At 39.1% G+C, this 13,620-nt stretch overlaps 1 protein-coding gene across 5 annotated transcripts in view; it reads right to left on the bottom strand.

The window, feature by feature from the left end:
- Positions 1-13,620, bottom strand: part of LOC113070709 (proprotein convertase subtilisin/kexin type 5-like) — a 40,968-nt gene that overhangs the window by 20,548 nt on the left and 6,800 nt on the right. For all 5 annotated transcript variants that reach the window (XM_026244110.1, XM_026244111.1, XM_026244112.1 and 2 more), the window contains exons 6-9: positions 7,559-7,647; positions 4,394-4,566; positions 3,258-3,470; positions 207-307 (exon numbers count right to left, since the gene is read on the bottom strand). In XM_026244110.1, the coding sequence (XP_026099895.1) occupies positions 207-307; positions 3,258-3,470; positions 4,394-4,566; positions 7,559-7,647 (576 nt within the window). The remainder of the gene's footprint in view (positions 1-206; positions 308-3,257; positions 3,471-4,393; positions 4,567-7,558; positions 7,648-13,620) is intronic.

Below are 13,620 nucleotides of genomic sequence, written 5' to 3'. Positions count from 1 at the left end.
AGCACTTGTCCCGGGTTGAACCCGGCAATGTTACTAGGTCTCCGACCTGGGTTCAATGCTGGAATCAATCCCGGGACGTGTTTGCTTTCACACAGAAGGCGACCCGGCAATGTTCCGGCAATGTTCCGGCATATTGCCGGGTCTGGCGTGCAGTGTGAAAGGGGCTTTAGAGAAATGAGAGTAGACAGTAGTTTGCTTCCACTTACTTAGCTTCCAGAGCAAGAGCAATGATCCCTGCTGCCATCGGCGCTGACGCTGATGTTCCTGTGTGACTGTCTGTGCAGCGCTGCCTTAGATCAGTCGTGATCTAACAAGAGAGAAATTCAGGTTATTCTTTCGCATTGGGTTTCCATGTGTTAATCGGTAAACGGAGTGAATGTGTATTGACACTGCAAGTGAGCAACATGAAGTGAAGTAACAATACTTGACCGCTCCTGTTATAACACACAACACAGTCTCCACTGAGAGTATGGGATAGGCAGCTTTGTTCATTTTAACAAGTGTTGCATTGCTTTTTTGTATTTTGTTATTTGAGTTTAGTTTTAGTTAACGATTTATTTTTCATTTGCTTTTTTGAAAATTACTGTTTATGATTTTAGTATGGTTTAGATTTATATGGCGTATTCATTTTCATCCCGTCTCATACAGAGCCACATATTGTTCCATCTGCTGCTTTAATCACACACACTAAACTTAACTCAAAAAGAAACATTGCCAAAGTTTAATTTGTATTTGTTAAATGCAAACTGCAGTACTTACGGCCAATGAAATGTGCTATAAATGTGCCATTTTGCTACACTTAGCTGTAAATTACCACCACTTTGGGGCATTTGTGATTCAGCAGCATGGACTGGATCCACTCAGATACTGTTTGCATCAGTTTGAAGTTTCATGCAATACAATCTTTGAAATATATTCAAGAGTTTAGTTTAAGGCCATTTGGATCATCTAAATGAGACTAATTTCAGCTGTGAGACATCAGCATGATGGATTTCAGATTTACTCTGCTCTAAACGTCACATCCACAAAAAACAAAGTGTGGCTGTTTTGTTTCAACAGCCCCTTCCTGTCTAATTGAATAGATAGGTTTTATTAGATCAGAAGTCTTAAAGTCCTCATGAAATCAAAAGCAAAGTTTTTTTGCTTTTAGTATGAATGTTAACCTTAAGGTTACCAATAAGCTAGTGTGCTCCAAAACAATAACAAAATATGCATTTAGATTTGAAGATATAAGCATTCAACTCTTACAAGGTAAACCCAAATCATGTATTTATGCACTATTATATGCCATTTTGCTGGAGGTGGGGTGTAGATTACTGTAAACATGTTGCGACGCTCGTGCCTATCCCCTGAACAAAACATAAACGAAATGAAGAAGTCCAGGCAATCTAGGTGTGAGACAGGCATCAGTATATTATAGACAAAAGAATAATGATTAGCAGCAGTTGAGAGTCAAGTTACATGTTTGCAATACAAAAGAACCATAATCAGTCGTTTATGGGAAGTGTGAATGTCCCATAGTCTGAAAACTTTAGCATGGAGTGGACAAAAAACATATCGGTTTGTTACTTTATTTTATTAGTGTTCTTTTATTTTATTAAACTGGATTTAAATTGTTACACCTTTTTTATTTTATGTGGCATCATGATTTACTTTTGATAAAAGCAAAGGTTTATTATTGTATATTCGTTTGGCATTTCATTTATTGTATACCTTTTAACTCTCTTACTGAAATAACAATAACAGCAGCAGCAGCAGCAGTATGGTGTAACATTTATTAAAAACACATGTATTTCATGGCTTTGGAAACTTCTCTCTGATGATTCTCTGTGTCGCTTTTTGCATAACTCCGGGTCTTCAGCACCAAGCTTCATTGCAATTTCTTTCTAGGAATTAAATGCTTTCTCTAAATCTTTAAAGTTTCTCCGTGAGCATTCGTACAGGTGTGGATATATTTGTGCAGCTCGGCTATTCGACACTCCAGTCTATTCAGGAGAATGAGGAACGAACCACAGCCTTTAAACTGTGGCTGTCATAAACTGTAAAATGCAATAGCTTTGGCGGAGCTGTGATTCAAATTTAATCCTATAGGCTATTTTTAAAAAAGGGTAGGGCTGCTCAATATATATCTCGCCCTGACTTCAGTTTCAGTTCAAATTCTGTCAACACATTCAATAACGCTATATTATGCATGCCAGGCCAGTAGTTGGCGATATCACTTTTAAAGAAACACCACGCGCCTGCGCTCATACCTATTTACTGAACACATAAAATGCATGCACGAGATGTCACCACTTTCACAACTGCACATTTCTGTAGTTTCCACAAACACTTGCATGTTGAAAGTGGTTTTTAAAGTTAGCATTTTCAATCCCCCAAAACACTGCTATCAATGCTTTCACTGCTAATATGTGTCTTTATTGCAGTTGCCTTTAAATGACAATAACCCTGGATGGGTTGATAATAACCCTGTGTAAATATAAGTAATCTAGAAAATGGACAAAGTTGCGAAAACTTGGAGAAAACTGAGTTTCAGTGAACTATAACTTCAGCGGTATTACCCAAAAACAGCAGGAGACCACAACAAAGAGAAGTGCTAATGTCTGTAACACTGGGCTTCAGAATGTAAACATATATTGCAAAAGGAGTTTGAAAGCCAGTGTGGAATTTCACAGGTCACTCTGAGACGAGCTGAGAGTCGGGGAAGCTCTGACGCTCGGTAACTCTCAGAGGAGTGTGTAAAACTGTGCGTGGGCTGTAAACCGCAGCGGTTAACACCAGGACGCTCTCATGACACTGTGACCAAAAGCAGATCAAACACACGTGTGTGGCCAAAGAAATACATGAAAATGCATTAGACACATTTAAACGGCAATAAATTGAAAAAACATGGCGAGACGCATCTCTACATTCGAAGATATTGTGCAGTTTACTGGTGTTTAACTTCCAAAAGGTTTCCATAAATATTGGAACGAGTAAATATGTTTCTTTCAGCTCATTTTAAGCACAGATTAATATCAAGTTTTCATCCATTTTGAAACAACAAAAGTCATTTTTTACTCATCATAACGTCATTCCAAATCCATATGAATAAAAATGTGAAATCTGTCATGTTTTATGCATCTTGTTGGAGTTGTTCCAAACATTTAGGAGTTTTTTTCTTCTGTTGAACATAAAAAATGATTTTGAATAATATTTGTAATCAAACAGTTGACAGTATCTCGGTGCTGAAGATCTAGATTAAGGTCTCTTCTTACGATTTTGCGGTCGTAGTTCTCTCCGCTGCTGTAGGTGGTGCTGAGGGTGGAGGCGCACTCTTCCAGATACCAGGGCTTGCGGCCGCTCTCTGCCGTGCTGCTGATGGATATCGTGTAGATGCTGTTGGTGTAGCCATCACATGAACAGTGATCGCGACTCCGACCGCCATTTCCTGACGCCCAAACAAAGATTGAACCCCGTCCTTTCCTGCCCTGTGAAGAAAAAACAAAACATAAGTTTTACATGAACATGTTTTGTTTACGATGAAATATGCTCGTTAAAAATAACTATTCTAACTAAAAATAAATATTCACAGTACAGTTTTAGTAATAGAGTCATTTTTATTTATTTTATTTAACATATATTTATATTTTCTTCAGTTTTAATAAGTTTAGTACATAAAACGACAAATGTTGCTTGGGCAACTAACTGAAATAAAATACATTTAAATGGTTTACGTTTAGATTAAATTCCTTTTTTTAAATGTAATCGTTTTGAAAGCAATAACAGCATGGCTGGTTCAGATTAACTACATTCATTCAATTTACTAATAAAAAATGTAAAAAGTTAATTGTTTCCAGACAGAATGATTTTCAATGCTTTATTACTGTAAAAATAATCTAATGGATGCATTATGGTAATGAGCATTTATCTCAATTCCAAACAAACAAACAAATAAATAGAAACCGTTTTAACTGATTGACAGCCCTTGAAAGACTTCAAAGCAGAAACTAACATCATCAGGACAGCATAATCTCCAAGCATTAATATCCCCCAGCCTTTTCCGATGAGAGGAGACCAGTATTACCTGATGTCTATAAGTCTCACATACCTCAAACATGCCTAAACCCCTCCAAACACACCTTTGGCACAGGATACATGCCAATTACTGACTGAGACTCATGACTCAGGGAAGATAAACTAAAATCACATTCTAAAGTTCACTGTCGTAGCAGGTGGTGAGTGTGAGAAGGAAAGGAAAACACCCTCGGTGGGCCAGACTGCTGGAGAGACCAGACCTGAACATTACACTTATGATTTATGAACGCCACATCATATGGAAAAATGGAAAAGCATAACACACTTTTCATATAATCTTGAAAAATCCTTCTACACATGCGGAGATGGCTCTTACCAGTCGGATGCCGTTTTCAAAGGCCTGTCTGGCGAGGGAAGCGGGCCCATCCACAGTTTTGCCATCATCATCTGGACCCCAGCTGGCACTGTAAATGTCTATGTGTTGAGGGTTCAGACTCAGTGATTTGGCCTCTACCATGTCTGTCACATCTCCGTCCAACATGCGGACACCTACCGGACAAGCCCAAAGAAAACACTGAAGATCAGCGGGCCAATCACATCCAACAGACATGAAACTAACTCATTTCCAAAATGAATCAGTCAGAGGAATGTTGACTAAATGTCTAGTCAACTGATCTACAAACCCGATTCCAAAAAAGTTGGGACACTGTACAAATTGTGAATAAAAACAGAATGCAGTGATGTGGAAGATTCAAATTTTATATATTTTATTCAGAATACAACATAGATGACATATTAAATGTTTAAACTGAGAAAAATGTATCATTTTAAGGGAAAAATAAGTTGATTTTTAAATTTCATGGCATCAACATATCTCAAAAAAGTTGGGACAAGGCCATGTTTACCACAGTGTGGCATCCTCTCTTCTTTTTATAATAGTCTGCAAACGTCTGGGGACTGAGGAGACAAGTTGCTCAATTTTAGTAATGGGAATGTTGTCCCATTCTTGTCTAATACAAGCTTCTACAGTAGTTGTTCAACTGTCTTAGGATTTCTTCTTAGGTCATCTTCCTCTTTATAATGTGCCAAATGTTTTCTATGGGTGAAAGATCTGGACTGCAGGCTGGCCATTTCAGTTCCCGGATCCTTCTTCTACGCAGCCATGATGTTGTAATTGATGCAGTATGTGGTCTGGCATTGTCATGCTGGAAAATGCAAGGTCTTCCCTGAAAGAGACGACGTCTGGATGGGAGCATATGTTGTTCTAGAACTTGGATATACCTTTCAGCATTGATGGTGCCTTTCCAGATGTGTAAGCTGCCCATGCCACACACACTCATGCAACCCCATACCATCAGAGATGCAGGCTTCTGAACTGAGTGCTGATAACAACTTGGGTTGTCCTTCTCCTCTTTAGTCCGGAGGACATGGCGTCCCAGTTTTACAAAAATAACTTTTTTGATTCGTCTGACCACAGAACGGTTTTCCACTTTACCACAGTCCATTTTAAATGAACCTTGGCCCAGAGAAAACGCCTGTGCTTCTGGATCATGTTTAGATATGGCTTCTTTTATGACCTACAGAGTTTTAGCTGGCAACGGTGGATTGTGTTCACCGACAATTAGAGCTGTGCAAAAAAATCGAATGCGATTTTCATGCACATCTCATCAGTAAAGACGCTCCTGTAATTAGAAGTATATCTCCAGCACGTGTGTTAAGATCAGGGTTGCCAGGTTTTCACAACAAATCCTGCCCAGTTGCTTCGTAAAAATAGTCCAAAACTAGTCCAATCGCGTTTCCAGGAGGTTCCCTGATAAAAATTGCTTCCCGGGGTTAAAATATAAATTTTTTGGAAGGGTTGCATTGGTAAAATTAGCATTTTAGGGGCTAAATATCACGCTATTGGTATTGGGATTGCTTCAAACCGCGGACATGAAAAACAATCGCAGACTTGGCAACACTGGTCCAGGTGGAGCGGCAGTTACTACACAGAGCCGTAGTCTACTGACAACTAACACAATCGTTTTCAAAATCGACAAAGAATCGCCTGCGATTATAACATCAATTTTGTGTAGATTGTCAGTGAATTACGGCTCGGTGTAGTAAATGCCAACCAGTGTTGCACCGAAAGCCCTGTACTGAAACGGTCCGGTACGAATACACGTGTATTCGTACCGGACCGTTTCGGTACAGGGCTTTCGGTTCGATGCACGTGTGTACCGAATGACGGAATGGAATATTTTGTGCACGGAAAATAAGTACATTTTCGTGTTTCCAAATGAACATATTAAGTGGCGGAAGTCTCCGCGTTCAGCGCAAATCCCGCCCTGCAGCTGATTCTAAGGCCGGCGACACACGATGCGTGGCGCAAGCGTCTCAGCTGCGTGCGGCTCCCATGTTAACAGGTTAGAGCTTGCAGACTGCCTGCGTTGAGAGCGGCATGCGCAGAAAACGCGTGCATGCTAGAAATAGAACCGACGCCTATTTTTCACGCGACACGCGCGCATGTTGGAAGCGTTTCCAGGCAAAATAGAATAAGAAAATATGTTTATATGTCATTTTGTACACAAATACATATTAATTCATGACACTTTGATGTTTGAAAGTCTATACGTTGACATAAATTCAGATATAAATGTAATTTAAAAAATAAATGAATAATTATCGATTTTCAAATATTGCACCTGTCAAACATACGTAGTCCATTTTGCCGTCAATAATGTTGACGGTGTCCTTTATCAGTAGGCTTTATATTTATGCTCAACATGAAGTATAGATATTGATGTCATGAAGACAAGAGCCTGGTCTGTCGGCGGTCTCCCTGTCACCTACAGTAGCAGGCATTCTGGTGAAGCAGGCCTACAAGCTGGGATTGGTAATGCTGCACTGTAATCATAGTTATTTATTTATATTTTTCATTATATTTTATTATATGATATTGGTTTGAGAGTATTTTATTTAGTGGAAAACTTTGCAGCAGTATTTTATTTCTTATTCTTTTTTTTTATTTTATATATATTTTAATCAAAAGTATTAAAAAAAAAAAGTGTATAGTAATAAACAGCCTGCAGTTTAATGTTTGCATTTTTTTTCCTTACTGTACCGAAAATGAACCGAACCGTGACTTTAAAACCGGGGTACGTACCGAACCGTGATTTTTGCGTACCGTTACACCCCTATATATATATATATATATATATATATATATATAGAGAGAGAGAGAGAGAGAGAGAGAGAGAGAGAGAGAGAGAGAGAGAATTCATTTGGACAAATTCAAAGACGATTTTTTTAGTATTTAGATTTTTTTTGCACCTTCAGATTCCAGATTTCAAAATAGTTCCAAATAGGCCAGATATTGTGTCACATTTATATATATATATGTACACATAATTTTATTACAAATTAATTACATCGGTGACTATCTTTACTATTGTGGGGTACTGGGTGCATACAGGGGTATGCATGTGAGTACGAGCAAAAGGCAGAATTCCCAGTTACAGCAGTAGGTCCAAATCAGACAGTGACAGTCAGCCGCACTCACCCCCAATCTTGGCGTTGTAAGCGATGCCCACCGTGCAGTGAGAGTTGTTGGCGGACGCCGCTACTTCACCAGCACACCTCGTGCCATGCCTGAACACAACACATCAGACGTTAGTGTTAGTAATGACCTACACACACACACACACACACACAGACGCGCGCGCACTGCTGCTGACCTACTACACACACTCGCAGAAGGAACGCAGAAGTAGACAGGAAACAGAGAAAGAGTGAAACAGCTGGGCTGAAACTAAACATGTGCTTCCACGGCCAGCAGAGCTAAAACACAGCGGCTAAATATTTAAGATATTGAAGGAAAACATTTGAGCGGTTCCTCCGCCTCAGACGCAACGTGGATACATTCCTGACCCAAACTAAAGCCACATAAATCTAATACAAGTCATCCACAAACAACGCACCCTAACGACACAGACAGACAGATGGAGACAGATTCGGTGCTGGAACCTCCAGCAGTGAACAGCTGCATAGAACAACTCACACTACCATGGTTACCACCATCTCCAATCTGAGCCATTGGAAAAGAAAAGAGAAAGAGAAACAAAGATTGTAAAGATCCATAGCAGCACAAGATCTGGGATGAGACCAGGGTTCGGTCGCCATCGCAACCAGAAACATTTACAAGGTCAAAAGGTCGAAAGGTCAGAGGAACCCCAGGTGGTCCGAGGACTCAATCCCGATCCAGTGACTCCAGACTAAAACTATTCCAATGGTTATCCAACACTCAAACATGGCAGAAAATACATAAAGTGGTTGGTCACTCTACATGTCATTCGGACAGTTTTTTCCTGTCTAACTAACAATGCCAACAGTCAAAACCCTGCTTTGTGAGACCAAGTCACATCTGCTAGGAGAATACAGGTCAATGTGAAAACCAGAAACACAAACCACACCGGAACAGAACCCTTCCGGCCTTCCGAGAACCGCACAAGACACTGAAACGTTTCCTTCGTTCCCTAAACAAACCTGATAATCATGTTATATGTGACATACAGATCTGTCCACAGCCACACACACTCATGATTAGGGGAAACTCCACTTGTGCTGCACATTTGACAAACAGCATGAAGGTCAGACTGGGTCAGTAACTGCATTTCCAGTCTGAGAGTCCAGTGCAAAGCCCATGTTCATCTGTGAGATATATGAACTCCCAATATTTACAATACAGCCGTTCGGTCACTCAGAACGACCCCCGGCGGTGAAGCTCACGGTCAAAACCCACCGCAGGGAAATAAAGACTCACATTACACAAACTATCAGTGGAGGAACCAACACAAAACATTCCAGCACATAAAAGATCGACAGCTTGTGCAGGATAGCGGCCAAAAGACGGGAGACTTTACTGAATCACTGAACAACTCCCGCCCCCCAAAAACAATTATTAGCACCCTTGTAAATATGAGCAAAGGCGGCTGTGAAAATAAATCTGCATTGTTGATCCTTTTGATCTTTCATTAAAAAAAAAATGCACAAAATTCAAACCTGTTATTGAAGTAAATCAATACACATCTGCCATAATTATTAGCACCTTTACAAATTATCATGGAGTAAAATATCTCCCATTCATATTTACATTTTTTGTGCTAAATTTTGTTAATTGCAAATAATCTTGACTAACATTACAAGCAGACTTTAAAGTGGGGGTGAAATGCTCGTTTTCACTCAATATCCTGTTAATCTTGAGTACCTTTAGAGTAGTACTGCATCCTTCATAACTCCAAAAAGTCTTTAGTTTTATTATATTTATAAGAGACAGATAGTCTGTACCGATTTTTCCCGGAAAAACACGACCGTCTGGAGGCGTGATGTGTGGGCGGAGCTAAAGAATCACGAGCGCCAGTAGGCTTTTGCATTGAGAGCGTTTGGAAGCTGTGACATTACCGTGAGGGGAAAACACATCCAAAACAAACCATGGCTAACAGTCAGATTCAGCGTATATTTATGATCCAGAATCAGATCCAGAGGCTGAAACTGAACAAGAGCAGCATCAGCAACAACGTCTCTATGTGGTATGTACTGAAACTGTATATATTTGCTTAGCAGTTTTGGAAAATGACTAAGTTCCACTTTATGTCGTCTTTGTTTTTTGTTTTTTTAAGCTGTACATGTGGAAAGTGCAGTTTGATGACAACATCGCATGTTGTTTACTTGATGTGCTTACGCGCCGATAGCTAAGTTAACAACACAGAGATATTTGAAGCAGTTTTACTCACCGCCTGCGGTTCCAACACACGATCATGACCCTTTTTCGTTGGGACTGCATTATCCTTAAAGGGGGGGGTGAAATGCTCGTTTTCACTCAATATCCTGTTAATCTTGAGTACCTATAGAGTAGTACTGCATCCTTCATAACTCCAAAAAGTCTTTAGTTTTATTATATTCATAAGAGAAAGATAGTCTGTACCGATTTTTCCCGGAAAAACACGACCGGCTGGAGGCGTGACGTGTGGGCGGAGCTAAAGAATCACGAGCGCGAGTAGGCTTTTGTGTTGAGAGCGTTTGGAAGCTGTGACACCTTGAGGAAAAAAACATCCAAAACAAACCATGGCTAACAGTCAGATTCAGCGTATATTTATGATCCAGAATCAGATCCAGAGGCTGAAACTGAACGAGAGCAGCAGCAGCAACGACTCGCTCCGAGCGGGGCTCGAACCCGGGTCTCCGGCATGGGAGGGGACGCACTAACAAGGAGGCAGAGATATTTGAAGCAGTTTTACTCACCGCCTGTGGTTCCAACACACGATCGTGACCCTTTTTCATTGGGATTGCATTATCCTTAAGAAATAAACGATACGCAAATCCGGCATCAAACTGGGCCTTGTTTGTAAAACAAGCATCTTCGAAATGCAGGGAACAAACACAAACACTTGCACAACTCCGTTGATGCTCTTTAAAAATAAACTCCATCCACTGGTCCCTTAATGCTGTTTTTTTTGATAATCTGTGCATGGTTGTCTTGCCCTGGCAACCAAAAACACACTTCTTTTGTGACATTTCGCGACGCTCTCGCTCTGATCAGTGAATGTCTGTTGTGCTCTCAGTGCTCTGCTATATGGGAGCGCGCGCTCTTCCGGCAGAAGTGCCCTAGGACCCATATAAGGAAATTCTGCTCCATCTAACGTCACACAGAGCCATACTCGAAAAAAACTTTCCGAAACTTGTGACAAACCGGAAGGAGGATTTTTGGAACAGAAATACTCCTTCAAACGTACAACTTAATTTTGGAAACTTTGTCCATGTTTAGCATGGGAATCCAGCTCTTTAACAGTGTAAAAAACTCAGTATGCATGAAATAGCATTTCACCCCCCCTTTAAGGAAATAAAATGCTACAAAAATGTAGTATATGCCCAATTTAAAGGAGTTCTCTATATTTCCTTTACAGGGTGAGAGTTTTTGAACCTTTGCACTGGAAGCCTCACAGAGACAGGAGGGGTATGGTTTTCTATAGAGCGTGTCTATACATGCAGACCTGAACCTCCCTCTCCGTCTCCAACACACACTTCCTCCTGAAAACAGTGACCGCGTCAAACACTCCCCTTTTCCTCGGGCTACGGAAATACTTCTAAAGGGGCTCCTGAAAGTGTCAATTAAGAGGGGGAATAGTGCTCACGACAGCAAAACACTCATGTGTACGTGCACTCACATACAGATACCTCCAGATGGGGGCTTGTGCAGCATTTAGAGTAGGGATGCACCATCATGATTTTTCATGGCCGATTCTGATACCGATTTTTTTTTTTTTTTTTTTTTATCTTTAAGCAACAAACAATAAAGAAGGAAAGTATGCCTAAACAAGATGTTTATTTGGTATTTAATTGGCCAAACTAGCTTGAATTGGGTTGAAACTACAGAGAACTGGCCTTAAATTAAAAGATTATCTGTAACCATGTGAAATTAAAGGCAATAACTGCATAGTTCTACAATCCAAACAACACAATCAACACACATTCAATAAGATGTTTCTTAATCAGCATTTAGTATTTTAGTTTTTTACATTTGGTTTTACATAAAAAAAAAAAGTCTTTACCAGTGAGACTAAATAAAAGTATGCTATATAAATACATTATTCCAAATGTTAAAATCAAATAATGTTGGTGCGATTAAAACAAAGATGTAAAGTGTTTCATTCATCCAATTAAAAAAAAAAAATTAGGGTGATGATTCATATCCATGTTTTTTTACTTGAGCCAATGAAAAATAAGTAACTATTGTCCCAAGTTAAAAAATATAAATGTGAATCATTACCCTAAAATGTTTTAATTGGATGAATGAAACACTTTTTTTCAGTGTACTACAGCAGGTGATTTTTAAATCAAATTAAGTCTATGTTACTTTAAGGTAAAATAAAAATAATCATCCTAATGCAGAGCTGACGTTTACTTCTGGCTTTTCAAACGTGTTTGCAAGTTCTACTTTACAAAAAAAAAAAAAACATTTCAGTTTTGTCACAGTTTAGTCCGTTTGGTTTCTCATCCAACACACGAGAAGTTGAGCTGAACATGCTATCTGTGCCTCAGACGTGTAGTTCTGCACTTCCAGTGCTGAATGGCTGCCCGTGTCCTGCGCACAGATTTCGAAATACTTCCCACACATTGCATAGCGAATGATTACAATGCAGTCTGTGCATGCGGGTGTACTTCTGGAAAAATCGGCCGAAAAGAGACCAAAAACCGTCCGATTGCCGATCGCATATTTTAATCATAAACTGGCCAGTTCGATTTATGGCCGGTCAACCGGTGCATCCCTAATTTAGAGGCGTCTGAACCAGGCAAGAAAAGAATCACTACTACTATTGCTCATTCTTAGGGAAAAGTATTACGCTTTGGCACATAGCTCACCCCACACTTTTTGAGCTTTGGGCATGAATCATACCAAAAAATAAAAATAAATGAGGAACTCGTGGAGAGGTGTGAAAGAGGGACAAAAAAATATTCTTTAAATTATGGTAATGAGAACTTGTACAGGTAGATGGAAATTAGCCTTTTTGTCCTAAAAATGGTCCTAAAAAATTGTATTTACACAAAAACAGGGTTATCATTATTAAATAAAATCTAAAGTGATCAAAAAAACTGAAATTAAATTAAACATTTAAAATGAACAAAAATGCCTCTACTTAAACTAACTGGAAATAACTAAAACTGAATCAAGAAAAAGTGAATCCGTTATAGCAATATATTAAAAATACAAATCAAAAAGCTCAAGAACGACAAATACTTGAAACTAAAACAATGAAAAACTAAACTCAAAACCTGAAGTAAAATATAAATATTAGATGAAAAAAATCTTAAAATAAAGATACATTTGAAATGTTGCCTTGTTGGCAACTAAATGAAGCAATAAAACTACTCACTGGAAATAACGAAAACTAAAATAAATTAAATCTTAATATTAATATATAAAGAAAATAATAACAAAAAAGACAAAATAATAAAAAATTTAACTAAAATGAAAACTGAAAAAATGAAAGCCAATTAAAAACATTACTAGAAACTAAAAGAGTATATAAATATAACTAAAATATCACTGCGCCAAAACTTAATTTCTTTGTCTTGATTTGAGGACCGAATATGACCATTTTGGGAAAGTTAACTTTAAATATAGCACACTAGAACAAATAAATATAGAATTTTTTTTTCATCTGCTCATATTTTGAAAGCTATCCTGTACAGTAGACAGCTTTGTGAACGTTCTTGAAAATGTCTCCTTTTGTGTTCCACGAAAGAAAGAAAAACATGAACATCTGGAATGGCATGAGAGTGCGTAAACGATTGCAAAACTCCACGGAGGGAGCAGATGAGGTTCGGCTGTCACTCATCAGTTGCAGAATTGCATTGCAGTTGAGCTCCTTGCAGAAACGACAACGGCATGGAGGATCAGAGCCCGGGCCAAGCTTCAGTCTGAACGCTCCAAGAAAGATTCAGAGCCATCTGGCAAAGGCTCACACACACTGACAGAGTGGCAGCCACAAAAACACATGGGGCCTCCACCCACTCACAAAACACACCCATATATACACACACACACATACACACAACAAATCTCAA

This window comes from Carassius auratus, unplaced genomic scaffold (genome assembly GCF_003368295.1).
Source record: "Carassius auratus strain Wakin unplaced genomic scaffold, ASM336829v1 scaf_tig00005214, whole genome shotgun sequence".
NCBI lineage: Eukaryota > Metazoa > Chordata > Actinopteri > Cypriniformes > Cyprinidae > Carassius > Carassius auratus.
The sequence above is the reverse complement of the archived record's forward strand: the minus strand, read 5'-3'. Positions and strand labels throughout refer to the sequence as shown.